Source organism: Sinohyriopsis cumingii, chromosome 16 (genome assembly GCF_028554795.1).
Source record: "Sinohyriopsis cumingii isolate HCF-2022 chromosome 16, ASM2855479v2, whole genome shotgun sequence".
Lineage (NCBI taxonomy): Eukaryota > Metazoa > Mollusca > Bivalvia > Unionida > Unionidae > Sinohyriopsis > Sinohyriopsis cumingii.
In genome coordinates this window covers 29,853,086-29,876,280 of record NC_142976.1, presented here as the reverse complement: position 1 = coordinate 29,876,280, position 23,195 = coordinate 29,853,086, and the positions used below count along the sequence as shown (strand labels likewise).

The window sequence follows — 23,195 nt, the reverse complement described above, 5'->3', positions numbered from 1 at the left end:
TCAGTAATGCTGACCATTAACTCAATAAATCAGTAACAATGACCATTAACTCGATGAATCAGTAACACTGACCATTAACTCGATGAATCAGTAACCCTGACCATTAACTTGATGACTCAGTAGCACTGACCATTAACCCAATGAATCAGTAACCCTGAACATTAACTCTATCAATCAGTAACCCTGACCATTAACTCAATGAATCAGTAACACTGACCATTAACTCAATGAATCAGTAACACTGACCATTAACTTGATGAATCAGTAGTCCTGACCATTAACTCGATGAATCAGTAACACTGACCATTAACTCAATGAATCAGTAACACTGACCATTAACTTGATGGATCAGTAACACTGACCATTAATGTGATGAATCAGTAACAATGACCATTAACTCAATGAATCAGTAGCACTGACCATTAACTTGATGAATCAGTAACACTGACCATTAACTTGATAAATCAGTAACACTGACCATTAACTCAATGAATCAGTAACACTGACCATTAACTTGATGGATCAGTAACACTGACCATTAATGTGATGAATCAGTAACACTGACCATTAACTCAATGAATCAGTAACACTGACCATTAATGTGATGAATCAGTAACAATGACCATTAACTCAATGAATCAGTAACCCTGACCATTAACTTGATGAATCAGTAACACTGACCATTAACTCAATGAATCAGTAACACTGACCATTAACTCAATGAATCAGTAACACTGACCATTAACTTGATGAGTTAGTAACACTGACCATTAACTTGATGAATCAGTAATACTGACCATTAATGTGATGAATCAGTAACACTGACCATTAACTCAATGAATCAGTAACACTGACCATTAACTTGATGAATCAGTAACACTGACCATTAACTTGATGGATCAGTAACACTGACCATTAATGTGATGAATCAATAACAATGACCATTAACTCAATGAATCAGTAACACTGACCATTAACTTGATGAATCAGTAACACTGACCATTAACTTGATGAATCAGTAACACTGACCATTAACGCAATGAATCAGTAACACTGACCATTAATGTGATGAATCAGTAACAATGACCATTAACTCAATGAATCAGTAACACTGACCATTAACTTGATGAATCAGTAACACTGACCATTAACTCAATGAATCAGTAACGCTGACCATTAACTCAATGAATCAGTAACACTGACCATTAACTTGATGAGTCAGTAACCATGACCATTAACTTGATGAATCAGTAACACTGACCATTAATGTGATGAATCAGTAACACTGACCATTAACTCAATGAATCAGTAACCCTGACCATTAACTCAATGAATCAGTAATGCTGACCATTAACTCAATGAATCAGTAACACTGACCGTTAACTTGATGAATCAGTAACCCTGAGCATTAACTCAATGAATCAGTAATGCTGACCATTAACTCGATGAATCAGTAATCTTGACCATTAACTTTTAGTCACTTTTTTTGGTTACTTTCACCTGCAAATTTTGTATGAACTGCACATATCATGCAATGCCTAGCTGTTTCTCTAAAACCCAAATCAACCCCATTATTCTGATATCAAAAAAAGAAAATTGTAGGTTATTTCAGCATTCCACTTTTTCATAAAAATAATAATTAAAAGTAGAAGAATTCAAGGCGATACTTTTTTTAAATTTCAAATCCTGTGCAAAAATACTCATCTCAGAAATGAAATCTGTACACAGGCAAATCTATCAAATATTAAAATGCAACATGTTCTTTGACTGGTTGGATGAAAAAATTTCTGCCAGTATAATCAAAACAAACTCTTTGGATCCTTTTCCTACATCATAAAAACATACTACATGGTGTTACAGACAATTAATCTAATTTTTGTTTTAATAATATTCCTATGACCGTTATAATAGGTATATTAGTTTTGGATTTTAAGGACATATAACAGTGATTATCAATGTCAAAACATCTTAACAAGTTTACAGGCAGAATATATTTTTTGTAAAATATCAAAATGTTTATCATTAAAGGTAGAGAAACCATGACATACAAGCTACTAAGGGTGACATTCTGCTCCAATACTTTGATCCTATTGCTCAGTCTCATTATTGCCGACTCTCTTTTGGATGCTGGCATGATTGGCACTTTAACCAACTCCAAATCCAGTGCTGATTTTTTTTCAGGTTCTGGGCCAGTTGGTATCTCTGTCACATTCAATTTCGACTTATCAAAATCAGAGCTGCTATGGACAGGTGATTCTCCTGATGGTACTGTGGGTAGGTCAAGATGTGTTGCCTCCATGGCTATGCTGATAGAGGGTATTATTGGCTCAGTGGCTTGGAGGACAGGGGAGGTAACCTCTGGGAGTGGATTGTCATCCTTGGCCTGATTAAATGGAATGTATTAGTTTGTTAGTTACAAAAATCAATAATCTTTAATGTTAACTTAACTTCTGATAATGGATTGGAAACCTAAAATGAATTACTCACACTCATAAACTGAAAAAGTAACAGTACCATAAATGCTAGATTACTCAACCACCATGTGGTAAACTATTTCTCTTATGTAAAACCATCTTTTGTTGGTCAAATACCTCACCTTTCTAACAAAAAATTGAGAGGTGCCTTCCTTGTGTTAAATGCACGCCATCTACAAAGACTGGTCAGGATAACTGATAAAAAACAAGTTATTTTGCAGAAACCATTTTTGTTCTTTAATTTTCAGTTCCCTATTAACCCCAAAATTTAGTATATGCCTTTCTTGGATCAAATTCATGCCATCCACAAAACTTGGTCATGGTTTGTGGCATGGGATGTAAGTTATTTTGTGGAGTCTGTTTTCATTTAGGACTCCCTCTGAACTTGACCTTTGACCTTTTAACCCCCAAACCAACCGGTGTCTTGATTGTGTTAAATGCAAGCCATCCACAAAGTTTATTCAAGGCATGTACAGAACTTAAAAAGCTTTGTGTAAATCAATTTTCTCTTTTTCAGCCCAGTGACTTGTTGACCACAAAAGGAATAGATGTCTTCCCTGTTCCAAGTGCAAACCAACCGAAGTTTCATCAAAGTGGGTAATAAAGAACTCAAGATATCAAATTGAAAACAGATGGGGTTTTCTGAGTCACTGTAACCTTGACCTTTAACTCCAAATTAATAGATGTCTTTCTTATCTCAAATGCATGCCATTTACAAAGTTTGGTGAGCAATCTGATAAAAAAAAAAACAAGTTACTGTGTGGAAACAGTTTTCCTCATTTAAGTCCCTGTGATATTGACCAATGACATTTTGAACCAAAAGTATAAAGGTTTCTTCCTTACCCAAATGCAAGCTACTTTCTAAGTTTGGTTGGTAATGGTAGCTGGCTATCCACCTGTGTCATTGTGCAAATAGGTAATAACAGACGGATGTACATATGTATAGACAGACAGATAGCTATCATAACACGATATGCTCCACCTTATGGAAGACGGATGTACATATGTATAGACAGACAGATAGCTATCATAACACGATATGCTCCATCTTATGGAAGACAGATGTACATATGTACAGACAGATAGCTATCATAACACGATATGCTCCATCTTATGGAAGACAGATGTACATATGTATAGACAGACAGATAGCTATTATAATACGATATGCTCCATCTTATGGAAGACGGATGTACATATGTATAGACAGACAGATTGCTATCATAACACGATATGCTCCATCTTATGGACGACGGATGTACATATGTATAGACAGACAGATAACTATCATAACACGATATGCTCCATCTTATGGAAGACGGATGTACATATGTATAGACAGACAGATTGCTATCATAACACGATATGCTCCATCTTATGGACGACGGATGTACATATGTATAGACAGACAGATAGCTATCATAATACGATATGCTCCATCTTATGGAAGACGGATGTACATATGTATAGACAGACAGACTGCTATCATAACACGATATGCTCCATCTTATGGAAGACAGATGTACATATGTACAGACAGATAGCTATCATAACACGATATGCTCCATCTTATGGAAGACAGATGTACATATGTATAGACAGACAGATAGCTATCATAATACGATATGCTCCATCTTATGGAAGACAGATGTACATATGTATAGACAGACAGATAGCTATCATAACATGATATACTCCATGTTATGGAAGACGGTTGTACTTATGTATAGACAGAAAGATAGCTATCATAACACGATATGCCCCATCTTATGGAAGACAGATGTACATAGGTACAGACAGATAGCTATCATAACATGATATACTCCATGTTATGGAAGACGGATGTACATATGTATAGACAGACAGATTGCTATCATAACACGATATGCTCCATCTTATGGAAGACAGATGTACATATGTACAGACAGATAGCTATCATAACACGATATGCTCCATCTTATGGAAGACAGATGTACATATGTATAGACAGACAGATAACTATCATAACACGATATGCTCCATCTTATGGAAGACGGTTGTACTTATGTATAGACAGACAGATAGCTATCATAACACAATATGCCCCATCTTATGGAAGACAGATGTACATATGTATAGACAGACAGATAGCTATCATAACACGATATGCTCCATCTTATGGAAGACGGATGTACATATGTATAGACAGACAGATAACTATCATAACACGATATGCTCCATCTTATGGAAGACAATAACCTGATCTATTCTTGTGAAGAAGCATGCATAACCCTGCAGATATACTGACAAAAAAAAGTCTGGAAAAGTTAAAAAATTAAAAAAGGAATTGAAATTACATGAACATCTAATGAGGTTATCTATGTATGCAAGCAAACATAAATACCAAATTTTATTTATCTAACCAATGTGGTTTTCACTCAGTTATGTTGGGAATGACCAAAATATTTCTTTTAAAAATGTGTATGCTATTAATAAATTTGCTTAAATGACCCAGAACTCCGATCAGTTCATCTACACATCAACACAAATATACATGCCAAATTTCATTTATCTCAAGCAAAATTCTCCTTCAGTCTGTCAAAAGGTCTGTGTCAAAACAGATACACATCCAACAAGTTTAAAAATGTTATTAAAAATGAAAAAAGATGCTGTTATGGCCTGAAATCTAACTTGGTCATCAACATATTAAGACAAATAAGCCCATCAAATTTCATCTGTTTACATCAAGTTGTTCTTACTTAATCATGATGGTACGGTGAGTGTCATAGCAAGGTGTGTGTCACAGCAAAGTCTGTGCCACAGCAAGCTATATGTCTTAGCAAGGATTGGGTCATAGCAAAATTTGTGTCATAGCAAGGTGTGTATCATAGCATGGTGTGTGTCACAGCAAGGTCTGTGTCATAGCAAGCTACATGTCTTAGCAAGGATTGTGTCATAGTAAGGTGTGTATCATAGCACGGTCTGTGTCACAGCAAAGTGTGTCTTAGGGATTGTGTCATAGCAAGGTCTGTGTCTTAGCAAGGATTGTGTCGTAGCAAGGTCTGTGTCATAGCAAGGTTTGTTACAATAAAGTCCTTATTAAAAAGGTGAAATATATATTTTAAAACAATTTAAATGCTGTAATGACTCGAAAATCTATTAGGGTCATCTACATATGCTTACAAATAAATACTAGAAATTTCATTTGTTGTGCAGTGTTTGATGCAAATATGCTAAGAACCTTCTTCAGACTGATGGATACAAATACATGCAAATGACAAGACATACATGTTGTTGTTGCTGTTGTTGTTGTTGTTGTTGTTGTAGGGTTTAACTCCACTTTTCAGCACACGATAGGCTATAGATGGCCGCCAGTATTAATGGTGGAGGAAGAACCCGGGAAAACCCCGGAAAGAACCACCGACCCACAAGAAGCTACTGGTAAGCTTTCTCACATACCCACGTTGGCTGAACACAAGACGTACATAGGTATGTGTACATGACAAGGCATACATAGGTATATGTACATGACAAGGCATACACAGATATATGTACATGGCAAGGCATACACAGATATATGTACATGACAAAGCATACACAGATATATGTACATGACAAGGTATACACAGATATATGTACATGACAAGGCATACACAGGTATATGTACATGACAAGGCATACACAGGTATATGTACATGACAAGGCATACACAGGTATATGTACATGACAAGGCATACACAGGTATATGTACAAGACAAGGCATACACAGATATATGTACAAGACAAGGCATACATAGGTATATGTACATGACAAGGCATACACAGGTATATGTACATGACAAGGCATACACAGATATATGTACATGAAAAGGCATACACAGGTATATGTACATGAAAAGGCATACACAGGTATATGTACATGAAAAGGCATACACAGGTATATGTACATGACAAGGCATACACAGATATATGTACATGGCAAGGCATACACAAATATATGTACATGGCAAGGCATACACAGATATATGTACATGACAAAGCATACACAGATATATGTACATGACAAGGCATACACAGGTATATGTACATGAAAAGGCATACACATGTGCATGTACAAGAAAAGGCATACACAGGTATATGTACATGACAAGGCATGCATATGTATATGTACATGAAAAGATGTACACATGTACATGTACATGACAAAGTATACATATGTATATGTACATGACAAGGCATTCACAGATATATGTACATGTCAAGGCATACATAAGTATATGTACAAGAAAAGGCATACATATTTACATGTACATGACAAGGCATACACATAAAAATATTACACACTGAACAGTGAACTTATGTATCAGTTATAACTTACCTGTTCTGTCTGTTTACAAGCAAAGCTTTCTTGCAAAGAGCTGTCTACAATGTCAGTGTCTGGTTTTAATGTGTCTTTCACATCAATTAATGATGGGGTCTTGAGCACAGCCGATTCTAAGCTAGACTCCGTGTTGATTGGCAGTCCTGTTGTGCTGGGTTCCACAAAAGGTGTATCAGAAACCAATTCTGACGATGATGTGGATAAAGTTTCAGAGGCCTGTGAAGATGTTGTCTCAGTGGAACTTTCAGATGCCATAACACTAGATGATGTCTGCAACATTGATTCGTTAATCTTGGTTGAAAAAGATATTGAACTAGTTGGAATACTGTTGAGTATATTAAAAATCTGAGTTTCTGAGATTTGTGCCACTGTTTTGGTTGTATCTTCAACACTTTCTGATACTGATAGTTTCACAACCTCTGCAGTAGAAATGTCTGTTACTGCCACAGTTGAGGATTCTTCTAACATGGTAGGAGTAAATGTAGTCAAATTTGAGTCAGACTGTGTCAGAGGTTTTACTTCAACAGGTATTATCACAGATGCTTTTGATTCAGACACAGAACCAGGCTGTACAGTTGCTATGGTTTCACTTCTCATACTGCTTTCAATCAGTATGAAATCAAATTTTGTTGACTGATCATCTTGCTTAATAGTTCTGGCTAAGTGTTTCCCAAGAAAAAGAACAACATAAGCACAGAACTTAGTCAAGGCTGTTTGTCTGCCCAAATCCAAAACATCTGCTTTGTCACATGTGAAACAATGGGTGGCAGCATGTGAGAGATCAAGGCCAAGCATCACAATGTCCGAGGTCACAGGAATATTAAGGCTTTCACTGGGAATCTGCTCATTGTCCTCAAGCTTGGTTACTATTGGTAACTTCTCTACCTGTTCATAGGAACCTGAAACAAAAGAAGTAATGGGGAAAACTATAATCATCTATACTGAACTGCCATTCTGTAAGACTCTATACTAAACTTCCATACTGCAATCGTCTCAATTGAACTGCAAGACTGTAATCATTTATGCTGAACTGCCAAACTGTAATCATTTATATTGAACTGCCATTCTGTAATTGTTTATATTGAACTGCCAAATTGTAATCATTTATACTGAACTGCCAAATTGTAATCATTTATATTGAACTGCCATTCTGTAATCATTTATACTGAACTGCCAACTGTAATCATTTATATTGAACTGCCATTCTGTAATCATTTATATTGAACTGCCAAATTGTAATCATTTATATTGAACTGCCAGACTGTAATCATTTATATTGAACTGCCAAATTGTAATCATTTATATTACACTGCCATTCTGTAATCAACTGCCAAATTGTAATCATTTATATTGAACTGCCAGACTGTAATCATTTATATTGAACTGCCATTCTGTAATCATTTATACAGAACTGCCAGTCTGTAATCATTTATACTGAACTGCCAAATGTAATCATTTATATTGAACTGCCATTCTGTAATCATTTATATTGAACTGCCAAATTGTAATCATTTATATTGAACTACCAGACTGTAATCATTTATATTGAACTGCCATTCTGTAATCATTTATACTGAACTGCCATTCTGTAATCATTTATATTGAACTGCCAAATTGTAATCATCTATATTGAACTGCCATTCTGTGATCATTTATACTGAACTGCCATTCTGTAATCATTTATATTAAACTGCCAGACTGTAATCATTTCAACTGTACTGCCAAACTGTAATCATCTATATTGAACTGCCAAACCGTAATCATTTATAATGAATTTCCATTCTGTAATCATTTATATTGAACTGCCAGTCTGTAATCATTTATATTGAACTGCCAAACTATAATCATTTATACTGAACTGCCAAACTGAAATCATTTATACTGAACTGCCAAACTGTAATCATCTGTATTGAACTGCCAAACTGTAATAACTTACATTGAACTGCCAAACAATAATCACTGATATTGAACTGAAAAACTATAATCATTTAAATTGAACTGCCAACTGTAATCACTTTTATTAAACTCACAGACAGCAATCATCTACATTAAACTGACAAATTACAATCATTCATATTGAACTCTCAGACTGTAATCATTTGTATTGAACTCCCAGACTGTAATCATCTATATTAAACTGCCAAACTGTGGACATTTATTATTTTAAACTCAGACTCTAATCATCTATATTACACTCCCAGACTGTAATCATCTCTATTGCACTCCCAGACTGTAATCATCTATATTACACTCCCAGACTGTAATCATCTATATTACACTCCCAGACTGTAATCATTTATATTACACTTCCAGACTGTAATCATCTATATTAAACTGACAAATTATAATCATTTATATTGAACTCCCAGACTGTAATCATCTATATTACACTCCCAGACTGTAATTATCTATATTACACTCCCAGACTGTAATCATCTATATTACACTCCCAGACTGAAATCATCTATATTAAACTGACAAATTATAATCATTTATATTGAACTCTCAGACTGTAATCATCTATATTACATTCTCAGACTGTAATCATCTATATTAAACTGCCAAACTGTAATCATCTATATTACACTCCCAGACTGTAATCATTTATATTACACTCCCAGACTGTAATCATCTATATTAAACTGACAAATTATAATCCTTTATATTGAACTCCCAGACTGTAATCATCTATATTAAACTCCCAGACTGTAATCATCTATATTAAACTCCCAGACTGTAATCATCTACATTACACTCCCAGACTGTAATCATCTATATTACACTCCCAGACTGTAATCATCTATATTAAACTCCCAGACTGTAATCATCTATATTACACTCCCAGACTGTAATCGTCTATATTACACTCCCAGACTGTAATCATCTATATTACACTCCCAGACTGTAAATCATTTATATTACACTCCCAGACTGTAATCATCTATATTAAACTCCCAGACTGTAATCATCTATATTACACTCCCAGACTGTAATCATCTATACTGAGCTGTCAGACTGTGATCATTTTATATTACACTGAAATGGGTCAGAAAAATATGTTGATAGCATTAACATTTGCAATCAGAGAATTGACATTTAGTAATTCATTTGATTAGCAATTAGATTGATACCTGTTATATGCCGAGTCAAACTTGTGTACAAGAACCAGTCTGGATATCAGACTGAAGCCATCATTAAGAACAGACTGTAATTTTATACTGGTAAATATCATTGATTTAAAATTATGAGGCCCATTTTACTTGTTTTAGTACCCAAGTAGTATTTATATACAAGTGGTTTCAAAAGCAGGTTTGACCAAAGGTTCATTTATCATGAAATACTAATAAATGTTAAGTTACATGGCTGGTTCAAGATGTGTCCATACCCCCTATGGAGATCTACAACAGAATTTTTTTTATATATACTTGTCAATCTGAAAGCACAATTATGTTAACTTCTGTGGGTATAAATTTCTGTTTCGGAACAAAATGAATCACATTTTTGTCAAAACATAACTTCATACACTGGTGAATTTTACTATGGGTTTTCAAATTAAATTTATACATTGATTAATTTTGCACTGGATCTTCATATTAACTTCATATATGCATTATTTTTACACTGGATTTTCACATTCCTGTTGGTTTGTAGCAACTTCAAATTACACAAAAATTGGAACCTAAAAATAATGCTGAAATCACATTATTCAAAAAATATCTCAATATTCAAAAAAGACAAGAAATACTGAAATAAAAGTATATAAAAAAAATGAATAATATACAAATCACGGTATTTAAAAACACAATTAATATAGAAATAAAAGTATATAAAAATATAAATACCAGTATTTAAAACAATTTTTTTTTAAAATTACAGTATTCAAAAACATGATTAATGTGTTATGCAGTATTTATAGGTTACTGCATTTGTATGGGAAATTATGAACAAGTTTTTTTGATGGAATACTGCACGACCTTGGGAGTGCAGTATATCCATCCGACAAAACGAGTTCATATTTTCCGTTACAAATGCAGTAACCTTTTTATTATATGCTCATTTTCTATTTCTACCCAAGGCTTAATTATATAACCAAATACACTACAAGAAACAAAATAACTGAATGTATGCCATATTCCAAACTAAATACACAAGCACCGATTCATCATTACATAACAACATTATTAATCCGCACATAACTCCACCCAGATAAATTTGAACTTAGTTGCGCGCTCGACATAACTTTTAAAAGAAATGGTGTGTCTAGTTAAAATTGAAATTTGAAGTCATATTGTGAATGAATGCACATTGCAACAACTTTTCCATCTGACCTGGAATGAATAGATTTTGGTATTTTGTTTCGATTCTACGAAAGTTCATGATTATGGACTGGATTCATCTGTGCAAATTGTACATGAAATACATCAGATTGAAGCAGCGTGGGAGAAACGTGTTTACATCTGCAAGTTTGTTTCTTCTGTCACTGACTATTTGAAATCATAATGTGGGGAATATATGAAGTGTTTCAGTTGCAATTATCAAAAAGACGCTATTGAATTTTGAGTGCTGTAAGGAAGATGTAATTTCACTTGGAATATAGTCGAAATTACAGTACAATTTTGAAATGTGTAATCAAGCTTGAGAACTCATGACATGGCTCATGTAATTCGGATTTGCAGAACTAAGAAAGTACATATTGAGGAAATTCAGAATGTAAAACTAAGTATGTTTTTTTGCCATTCTTATTACCAGCTAAAGGAAACAGTTTATGCCTTTATAGCTTGCATGTTATTTGTAGGTACCAAGCAATTTTATGAAATCTGGTGTCTATCGCCAAAATCTGAAACAATGTATCAAAAAGTTAACGTGGAATGTAGCAAAGCAGTTGGTATGTGGCAGTCCACGAAACATCTGCTTTAGTTCATTTGGAAACAAATTTAATCAACCAAAACATATTGTGCCTACTATGCGAATGTACATGATTTGCTTACAAAGTAGTTTCTAATACATTATTGGGCACACGTGTCCTGCGCGTGGGTGCAACACGAAGGTGTGCAATATCGTAAAATATTAAACAATTCTGATAAAGTAAAGTTAACAGAGAAAAAAATGAGCATATAATAATAAAATATATTAATTTTTAAATTACAGTATTCAAAAACATTATTAATTTTAAAACTGCATTATTCACAAAACATAAAACATGATTAGTTTTTAAACTGCATAATTCTAAAACAATAGTATTTTTAATTTTGGTCTTCCAAAAAAAAAAAACATCATTAGACTTAATGCCTTTATGTCAAATAACAACAAGGATTTAAAGTCTAATGCCTTTATGTATAATAAATAATCAATTTCTTCTTATTAAAAAACTGGTCTCAAATCTATGCAGACATATTTTGGAGCAAACTTTATTTCTGTTAAATAGACTTTCAAAACAACTGAAAGTGTTTATCGAAACCCACTATAAATGGAAGCTGTGAAGAAGAAAGAAAAATAATAATTTTCTTGCAGGTATAATAATCCAGCTAATATACCTACCTTCTGGTATGAAAGCATGTGGTGGCAGTGGTTGGGGTTCTGTTTGCTTCATGGACTCATTTTCCATACTGACATTTCTTTCAGAAATTCTGCAGTGGATATATTACCATGCATTAGTATTTTGTTGTACCAGAAACAACAATTTTAAAACAATTAACTTTGATTCTAGCATCTGCAAGTGTAACATAATTTCTGAATGGAGAAAAAAAGAACATTTGCTTATGTAACACACGCTCTAAATGGACAAAATATCTGCTCAAGTGAAATGCTCTCTGACTGGTTAAAACAAATGCAACTGTAACACTTTGCGACTGAATCACTTTTAAATTAGCTACAGTAGATTCATCCTAAACTGACAGAAAGTGTGATGCTACTGTGGCATCACAAGCCATCCTAATCTGTAATACCAAAGTAAATCATCACTTTTACTTTATTTTCCAACATGTAACAGTCAACTCAACTTCCAACATTAAAACCACCACTAATATCTTCAAATCCTTGACTGTTAAACCTCAAATTGGCCCATACAACGTAGCTGTAAATGGATAGCAGTTCTATTATCATAACTGTTAAACCTCAAATTGGCCCAGACAACCTAGCTGTAAATGGACAGCAAACTTGCTTAAGGTTAACCTACAATGGAGCAGCATCCCATCCAGGGGAACCTGAGTTTTCTCAGCTACTTTATAACATTTACATCAAAACTGAGAGCATTATGACACACCTCAAGGCTCAAAAATTGCATTGATCAATAAAATGGGTTTCTATCTTACCTGACTTCAGGGACACAGGGTAACATGTGAGATGTATCATTTAAAGAGGCATTGTGCATCTCATTCCTCTGATCTACAACAAAACCCTCTGTTCCATCTGTTAAAAAAGCAAAGAAATTCCTTAGTAACTGTACCTATTAACAATTTCCTCTATCTCTGGAATAGGATGGCAAGGTTGAAAGTTATATAGGGAAAATTATAATTTGCTGACTAAGCTTTATGCAGATTTGATGAGGTGCAACATTTCAGACTTGAATTATACTTACTTCTACCAAACTCTATAGTAATGTTCATCATAACTTATCAAAAATTCAGCTAAACAGTTTCAATTTTTTTTTTTAAATTTAAAAATAAATTTACTTCCAGAACATTTCATAGTTTATTGGGACATTTTTCATGTTGGTGGAACTAGAGTCCTGCCAAACAATGAGAGGCCATATCAGCCAGAAGCAGTTTTTCATATCATTCTCTCTGGAACAATAAAATAAAAATGCTTTGCATTTGAAAAAAATAAAAATCTAGGCTGCTTAACTTTCCCAACCAATCTGATTGTTTTGATTAATTGTCACACCACTATCCAGTAGCTAATAACATAGAAATTAATAAGTAATTATGTCAGTTGGTTGGTATCTTTATTTTTGTATTGTATATTTATCACGTGTTTAAAGTGTGACCTCATGGACATTTAAACTCTTCACTACCTAACTGTACATTGGAATTATTACTATGTTATTCCTGGATTTCAATATGTATTTAAAAATTCATAAAGCTATCATCTTGACTGTGATGATGTTGCTTGACCTGAGGAACACACCATCAAACAACCCTCTGACCTTGACCTCAAACCATCTAAACACTCCGTTACAAGCTGTTTCATTTGCTCTTTAAAAGATGTTTATTGAATCTGATAATAATCTAAGTATGAAAAACAGAAGACATAGAAAAGTTCTTCACAATCTACTCCCAAAAAGCTACACAACAATTTATGCTGTGACCTATCTTTGACCACTGAATTAGTACTTTCCAGAGATACTCCATATATACTGGCTAATGAATTTGTCATTGCCAAAGATACTCCATATATACTGGCTAATGAATTTGTCATTGCCAAAGATACTCCATATATACACTCCATACATACTGGCTAACGAATTTGTCATTGCCAAAGATACTCTATATATACTGGCTAATGAATTTGTCATTGCCAAAGATACTCCATATAAATACTGGCTAATGAATTTGTCATTGCCAAAGATACTCCATATATACTGGCTAATGAATTTGTCATTGCCAAAGATACTCTATATATACTGGCTAATGAATTTGTTATTGCCAAAGACAATCCAAGCAAACTGGCTAATGAATTTTATGTAAAATCTTGTATATCCATACCATTTTTTTTAAAATCTCTTTTTACAACTTTAAGCAATTTAATAGTGGCCTTTACCTCCACAACAGTAGTGATATTTAAAGATGCATGCCAAATCTAGTTTTAAAAATTCAGTATACCAAACAAAGCTGTGCAGCAGAAACTGAGGATGAACAATCAGTAGGCATAACACCTACGATGACAAGTAAGGCTAAAAATGGAACCCTTTTAAGGTTTTATCAGCTTAAAGCTAACAATTCTAAGTAAAAGTACCTTGCAGAAACCAAATTGCAACCATCTGGACAAACACACAGACAACATGATTACTAAAGGACCCTTTATAAAGGCACTAATAATATCGTCAGATTAAACAAAAACTTTAACCACTGACCAATGACTACTAAACTGTTCACTCTGACCTTGTCCTTTAGCGTCTGTGGTCTTCAATATGAATTTCCTTTCATCTTGTGTATTTTTGAGTAAAGTCTCATGACAAACTGCCAATAAACATGGGGATACTGTCCTTTAAAACACTTTATCCAAATGGTTGTGTGTGTGTGATATGGATTTTTAACACGGCTTTAACAATTTTATTGTTACAACATCTGCAGTGTGGCAGTTCACAGTGATGTCTAGCACTGGGGCATTATGCCACAGACATGTAAGATGATGTCCCACCCAGTCACATTATCCTGACACCAGACCAACCAGTCCTAAACTTAATGCTGAGTGCCTAGCGAAGTACCTGTCAGTACCATTTTTTATAAATCTTTGGAATGACTCTGCCTGGGTTCAAACCTGCGACCTCCTGCATCTGAGGTGGATGCTCTAACCACTAGGCTGCCAGAGATGTCTTTAACCAAAAGGTTTCACTGGCTGGATGGAAGGCTGTGTGCAAGTATGGAATGACATACTGGTTGGATGGAAGGCTGTATGTAAGGAATAACATACTGGTTGGATGGATGACTGTATGTGTGGAATGATAGAAGGCTGTGTGTGTCAGATTTGAATTTTTAATGTAGCTTTTAACAATTCTGCAATCATATCGATACAATGTCTGCAGTATGGCAGTTTATAGTGACATCTAGCACTGGGGCATCATGCCATAGACATGTAGCATCATGTCCCACCCAGTCACATTATCCTGACACCAGGCAGACCAGTCCTAACACTAACCTCTTAAAGTTGAGCGCCAAACAAGGCAACTGCAAGTACAACTTTCTTAAGTCTTTGGTATGACTTGGCTGGGATTCGAACCCGTGACCTCCTGCATCCAAGGCAAATGTTCTAACCACTTAGGTTACCAGAGTGGTTGGATGAAAGGCTGTTTGTAAGTACAGAATGACATATTTTTGAATACTATGTTTCATCTTTTGCAAAATTTGTCGATAGCATTAAAAAGTCCTGTTCAATATTGAATGAAAGGGCAATTTTATAAATACATCTTTACATACAACATTTCTCACAGTACTGTCCTACTTTTGAACAAACAAACAATATTATTAGACTCAAGTTTATGTAATTTTCTGATGATATATAGTAAATGCCAAACAAATAACAAATAATAAGACATACCAAATCATACCAAATAATATACTTTGGCAAAAATAACCCGCCATTTTATTTTTGACTTACTTCTGTATGCCTCTTCTTTCTGCTCTTTATCTACTTTCAGAACTTTCTTCACAATATTGATCACTGTGTCTGCAACAGAAATATGACAGCTACAAGTTTATTAGAATAGAGGGATAACTTCAGTTATGAAATAAAAAGACAATAACTAATATACATGGACTAATATACAGAGCCGAATATACACTAACTGACATTAATGGACATAATGCATGTTTTGTTGATGCCAATAAAAAAGCACGCTTACCAGGAATCCTAGGGTAAATTTTTCGGAATCTAGGTTACTCAACAATCATACTGCACCTATGAGATTGTAATACCTGTCAAATTATATTGCACGTATGAGACTGTACCACCCATCAAATCATAATGCACCTTACTACGAAACTCTAGTACAAGCATTGTTACGGTTCAATGAGAATAAACTGCATCCATTCCTGTAATTCCAGAACCTTGAACTCTTCCATCATTTTTGGCCAATATAATAACCCTAACCATTAGTTTTCCTCACAAACTATCTACATCTTCCTTTTCTCATATCTCTGCCACCATTTTTCATGTTTTATCTAATGATGTCTTGTTAATTACATGTTTCTTTTTTCAGTCAGCAACTACAGCCTGTCCATTTATCTGATGTCGAGGTAATTTTCTTGTGACCTGTGTCAACACAGAAAACTCCTGTTCACAATTGTTTTTAAAACAGCTTTTAATTTTAAGCAATTTTATTAGTTCAAAATATTCACAAAAACTTTGTAATATTTCTATTAATTCTTAAATGGCTGGCATCTATAATGCTAAAGAAATGGAATAATATTCAAGGCTACTCCAAATTTAAAACAAGAGTCACAAGTGTGCCTGAAACTGCTCACATGGTTAATATACTCAAATTTTTTCTCCATTTACTTTACATTGTTAGAATCATGCATCATTTCTCCACACTGCACTGCTTCATATTGTGTGACATGTGCCTAAAAATAGTACCATCTGTAAAGTACTAATTTTATTGTAAACAAATAATGTATGTTCATTTAGCAGATGTAAGAGCTTTTTATTTATTTGGTTTGTCTGCAGATCAACTAAGCAAGCTATTTGATTCATATGAAAATAGAGGTGATAAAGTTGATGATGTTGACAAGTTCAGTTAGTCACAAAATAAACTTTCAACCGAACGAGTGAAAGTGATATCTGCAATGCCCAGTGCTGGTTTATGAAAACAGAGATGATACATGCAGTACTGAAAATAAAATCGTGATCATTCTAACACTTATTTAGCAGAAATTTTCTTAATGATTCGCAAATCAAATGGTTCAGACTGACCTGTCCACTCTAGATCCATAAAATATAGCACAGAAAGACTTTAAGGTGAAGAACCATCCCAACTCTCAGCGAAGCAATATTTTACAAGTCAGTCAAAGCACTAATTTTTTTTAAAATGCAACTTAAGAAAGTGGTTTTTGGTAGAAAAGCAAGAGTCTCATAGCCAATAAGCCAAGATGATGAATGAGACTTATTTCTGTCAGCAAAAGGTACTCACACCCCAGCTGCTTGTCCCCATATTTCTGTTTTTTATAGAAATTTTTGGATTTATACCATAAGTCATACTGGTCACAAGGCTAGAGTCCTCCTACAAAGAGCATGCAAGTGATAGGACATAAAAATATGTCATCCACAGCTGGTAACAACAATGGCAATACGTGTACTTTCCTTTTTGCATCTTGAATGTCCTCAAAATGTTCATGGTTGTTTCTGTTAATCAGAGTTACATGGGTTCCAAAACATATGACCAAGAAATTGTACTGCAATCCAGACTCCAGTTCAACAGAAATCACATTTCCAAGCAAACAATATAATCTCAAGTCTTCAAGAGAATGTTAGCTTAAAAAGTCATAATTTGTCCACTTTATAAGTCCAATTCATCACTGACAAAAACCACAACACATTCAGACTGCATCAAGGTCAGTCCCTCCAGCCACATCGTACGGAAATAATCTAGCTAGTAATTCCAGCCATGTGTACATCGTATGGAAATAATCCAGCTAGTAATTCCAGCCATGTGTACATCGTACAGAAATAATCCAGCTAGTAATTCCAGCCATGTGCACATCGTAACAAAATAATCCAGCTAGAAATTCCAGCCATGTGTACATCGTAACGAAATAATCCAGCTAGTAATTCCAGCCATGTGTACATCGTAAGGAAATAATCCAGCTAGTAATTCCAGCCATGTGTACACTGTACGGAAATAATCCAGCTAATAACTCCAGTCCATCACAACTAGATTTGATAAGAATTTGGTAGGATCAAGAGAGAAAAAAAATCCCTCCACTCCAGACAAACTGAACAAGTTATTTCAAGTTGCAGTCATTCACAAGATGATTCTAAATTCCAATTTCAAATGGACTAAAAATGAGATTTCTTCTTGGCTGAGCATAAGATAGACTACCAAGAACTATGGTATGAACATGTGTCAATATGATTATTGTGCAATTGTTTAACTACACATGTGTATTTACTTTGAAAACTAGAAGAAGAGAAAAAAAATTCTTGTAGTGTGTTCTTTTTATTAGTCAGCATTAGGTAGAAAATCAAAAGTATTACATTTTAATATGAAAATATGAACTTGTTTTTTTTCTGAGGTATACTGCATTCCTAATGTTATGCAGTGTAGCTGAGAAAAACTGGTGCATATTTTTCTATACAAATTTTGTAACATGTTTGTGTTTTTTTTTATTTTTAACTTAGTTTTAACAATCGATTCATATCACTATGATGTCTGCAGCTTGGCAGTTTATAGTGATGTCTAACACTTAGGCATCATGATGCAAACATGTGGCATCATGTCCCACCCAGTCACATTATCTTGATACCAGGCCGACTAGTCCTAACACTAACCTCTTAATGCTGGACCCTAAGCAAGGCAGCTGCAAGTATCATTATTTATAAGTATTTGGTATGACTCAGACAGGGTTCAATCCCTTGACCTCCTGCATCTGGGGCAGATGCTCTAAGCACTTAGGCCACCATAATGGCCTATAACTAGCTATAAAGATCACAATTTGAATCATCTGGTTTATGAAGAATTGTAAAAAAGACAACAAATGCAAACTTTATTTCATGTTGTTTTTATGTATTTTACTACATGCTAATAAATTTCATTCCAAAGGCATAATTCATATGCATAGCCAACATCTTGACATTATTTGACTATGAAACAAATGTTATTAAACTCATCCAACATCTTGACAATATTTGACTATGAAACAAAATCGCCCAACATCTTGACAATATTTGGCTATGAAACAAATGTGATCAAACTCATCCAACATCTTGACAATACTGACCCATAAAACAAAATGCATACATGTGTTACTAATCTTAGACATAAAATAGGTAACAAGAATGGGCAAAAAAACAAATTATGTTATGTATACTTAATAGTTTGTTTGTTGGTTTTTTTTAAAAATTATTTAATTAGATGCTATTGTCATGAAACAATGTATGTTGGACTTGACCTTGTACAAAACTGAGTTCATTTCTGCTTGACCCGATTGACTTTTTGTCCTTTTTTCCTTTTATGTTAACAACTAAATACATAGCTAAATTATTCTCTATGTGTATGAGTTTAATATCAGGATTATTATTTAGGTAAACAAGAAGGAGTAGATATATTTATCTGGGTTGGGTTTGTAGAATTTCCTAGTGAATTTTACAGGTTATTGTGGTGTAGGTAAAATGGTTCATTAGATCATTCTAGCAGGTTATTTTCCATTAGGTAATGCTTTCTTTTTTAGAAAATGCTAACTGTGACCTGAAGTCAAGAAGAGCACTATATTATCTTGTAACTGTGATGACTTGGTCATTTCTTCTTTAACATCTAGCACTTTTTAAGTTGTATTATATGTTGTGACCAGAGTTTTGGGCTAGAATCTTTTGTTTGTTTCAAATTATTGAATTAAAGTGATTATTTTCTCTGGAAATACAAAAGTGCTCTGATAAAATTATTGAATAGAGACATTCACTGGAATTTATACTGAAAACCTGGAATTATATTTTTGTGACACATCAACACTTCAATAGCTACCGCAGGCATGTTATAGACTTTTGTTTGGGATATTTTGTGGACTTTTACTGAATTTTATTCAGGACTTTAAATTACTAGGACTTGTGTCTGTAATTCTTGGATTATATGGGGATTTAATTTGCAATTCTTTTTTTTCATTTTCACTTTGTATTCTAGGGAAATAAATATATTTGTTAAATTTTAGAAAACTTGTCTTTCACTCTTTTCTGTTACTTATTTTAAGAGCATAGACTTGTAATAATGTATAACTGAAAATATCATTTATTTTCCTAAAATACAAATAGAAAAAGTAAAAATAACTTACAGTATTGTGAATAAATCCTAAAAGTATTATATAGTTTTATCAAGTCCAAAAGTATCATGTAATCTGAATGAGTCACAGTGGAATTCTGAATGATATTCTCTAAGGTACTGATGTATCAACAGTACAGAATAATCACTGATGTAATCCAAAATATTTTTATACAAATTCACTGAAATTCAATAACAGCTATTAAATATCCAGATAGTTTCTAAATGAATTTACAGTAATTCAGTGACAGCTATTATTTGTCTAGATGTCTTTAAAGAGAATTTGCAGACTTTCTGTGACAGCTATTTCCAATTAATCTGAATGTTTCAACTACTGTAATTCCAATGAATGATTAAATTAAATAAAGTATTCCTCTTAATGAATAACTTCCAAGACTCATGTTTCCTACCAAGAATCCAAATTCTTCATAATAATTCTCTAACACAGATTCCCAAAACACAGCAGAAAAAATGTAGCACTTGCCAATTTCAAATGTAAAAATGGTCACATACTTCAGCTGTTAGCCAGTCAGAAACTAGGTGTTCACAGCCTTTCAAAAAACCCATGGCCTCCATTCACATCAAATTACGTTTACTTCAGTGAATAGCACAGTTTACTACATTGAAACTATGACTGAATCTACACATTATGATTACAGGAATGACTCATTTTAAAGTGTAAACTTACAATCAATAGGGAAAATTAGTATTTAAAATATTAAATAAATAACTCTTACTAACAATAATAATGAATGATAATGCACATAATGTAAATATACATAACAGTATGTATGTATGTATGTATGTATTGTACGTATGCATGTATGTTGTTGTTGTTGTTGTTATAGGGTTTAACGCCATTTTTCAGCACAAGATAGGCTATACATGGCGGCCAGTATTAATGGTGGAGGATAAACCCCGGAAAACCCCGAAAAGAACCACCAATCCACGAGAAGCTACCAGCAAGCTTTCTCACATATCCACACTGGCCAAGCCAGAGACTCGAAATGTGTGTGTGTGTGTGTGTGTGTGTGCATGTATGTATGTATGTATGTATGTATGTATGTATGTATAAACTGACCTTTTGCACTTGCCAAAAACTTTTTCATATCTACTCCACCATCCTCATCATGCAATGCAAGTTCTGCAAAGATACAAATTAGCAGATCATTCTATCTAATCCATTTATTTTGGAACTTTCTTGAAGGCAGTAACCTACAATTTCCAAATCACAATATTTTTGAGACTACAAATACCCAAAGACTTGTTACTGTGCATTCCAAGTGTTCTGAAGTCTGTTTTGTATGCAGATGTTTTTCTTTATATAAAATTAGCAGATCATTCTATCTAATCCATTTATTTTGGAACTTTCCTGTAGGCACTAACCTACAATTTCCAAATCACAATATTTTTAAAACTACAAATACCCAAAGACTTGCTACTGTGCATTCCAAGTTCTGAAGTCTGTTTTGTATGCAGATGTTTTTCTTTATAAATTTCTGCAAAGATACAAATTAGCAGATCATTCTATCTAATCCATTTATTTTGGAACTTTCCTGAAGGCAGTAACCTATAATTTCCAAATCACAATATTTTTGAGTCTACAAATACCCAAAGACTCGCTACTGTGCATTCCAAGTTCTGAAGTCTGTTTTGTATGCAGATGTTTTTCTTTATAAAGTTCTGCAAAGATACAAATTAGCAGATCATTCTATCTAATCCATTTATTTTGGAACTTTCCTGAGGGCAGTAACCTACAATTTCCAAATCACAATATTTTTAAGACTACAAATACCCTAAGACTTGCTACTGTGTATTCCAAGTTCTAAAGTCTGTTTTGTATGCAGATATTTTTCTTTATAAATTTCTGCAAATATATAAAATTAGCAAATCATTCTACCTAATCCATTTATTTTGGAACTTTCCTGTAGGCACTAACCTACAATTTCCAAATCACAATATTTTTGAGACTACAAATACCCAAAGACTTGCTACTGTGCATTCCAAGTTCTGAAGTCAGTTTTGTATGCAGATGTTTATCTTTATAAAGTTCTGCAAAGATACAAATTAGCAGATCATTCTATCTAATCCATTTATTTCGGAACTTTCCTAAAGACAGTAACCTAATATTTCCAAATCACAATATTTTTAAGGCTACAAATACCCTAAGACTTGCTACTGTGTATTCCAAGTTCTGAAGTCTGTTTCGTATGCAGATTGTTTTCTTTATAAAGGTAAGATCAGAGTTTAATTTACCAAGCTGCATACCTTCTGTCACGAAACCTTCCTCGTCCTCCTCCATGGTGAGTGTTTGTGTCTCCACATCGTCATCATCATCATCTTCATACACAGCAATTCCATACACCCTGTACGGTACAATTGTATTAATATGACTTGTCATACTACACAGCTATTCCCATACACCCTGAACAGTAACAAAGGTATTAATATGACTTGTCATAATACACAGCTATTCCATACACCATGAACGGTACAAAGGTATTAATATGGCTTGTCATAATACACAGCTATTCCATACACCCTGTATGGTACAATGGTATTAATATGACTTGTTATACTACACAGCTATTCCATACATCATGTACAGTACAAAGGTATCAATGATTCATCTTTGTACACCTATATTCCATACACCCTGTACAGTACAACAGTATTA

The 23,195-nt window shown here is 33.8% G+C and overlaps 1 protein-coding gene across 1 annotated transcript in view; it reads right to left on the bottom strand.

Annotated features, from left to right (window-relative positions):
• LOC149780130 (SUN domain-containing ossification factor-like) overlaps window positions 1–23,195 on the bottom strand; it is a 122,797-nt gene that overhangs the window by 19,822 nt on the left and 79,780 nt on the right. The window contains exons 11-17 of the mRNA XM_089936905.1: window positions 22,787–22,884; window positions 21,600–21,662; window positions 16,150–16,218; window positions 13,146–13,242; window positions 12,373–12,461; window positions 6,832–7,733; window positions 2,049–2,383 (exon numbers count right to left, since the gene is read on the bottom strand). Coding sequence (XP_089793031.1) covers window positions 2,049–2,383; window positions 6,832–7,733; window positions 12,373–12,461; window positions 13,146–13,242; window positions 16,150–16,218; window positions 21,600–21,662; window positions 22,787–22,884 — 1,653 coding nt within the window. The remainder of the gene's footprint in view (window positions 1–2,048; window positions 2,384–6,831; window positions 7,734–12,372; window positions 12,462–13,145; window positions 13,243–16,149; window positions 16,219–21,599; window positions 21,663–22,786; window positions 22,885–23,195) is intronic.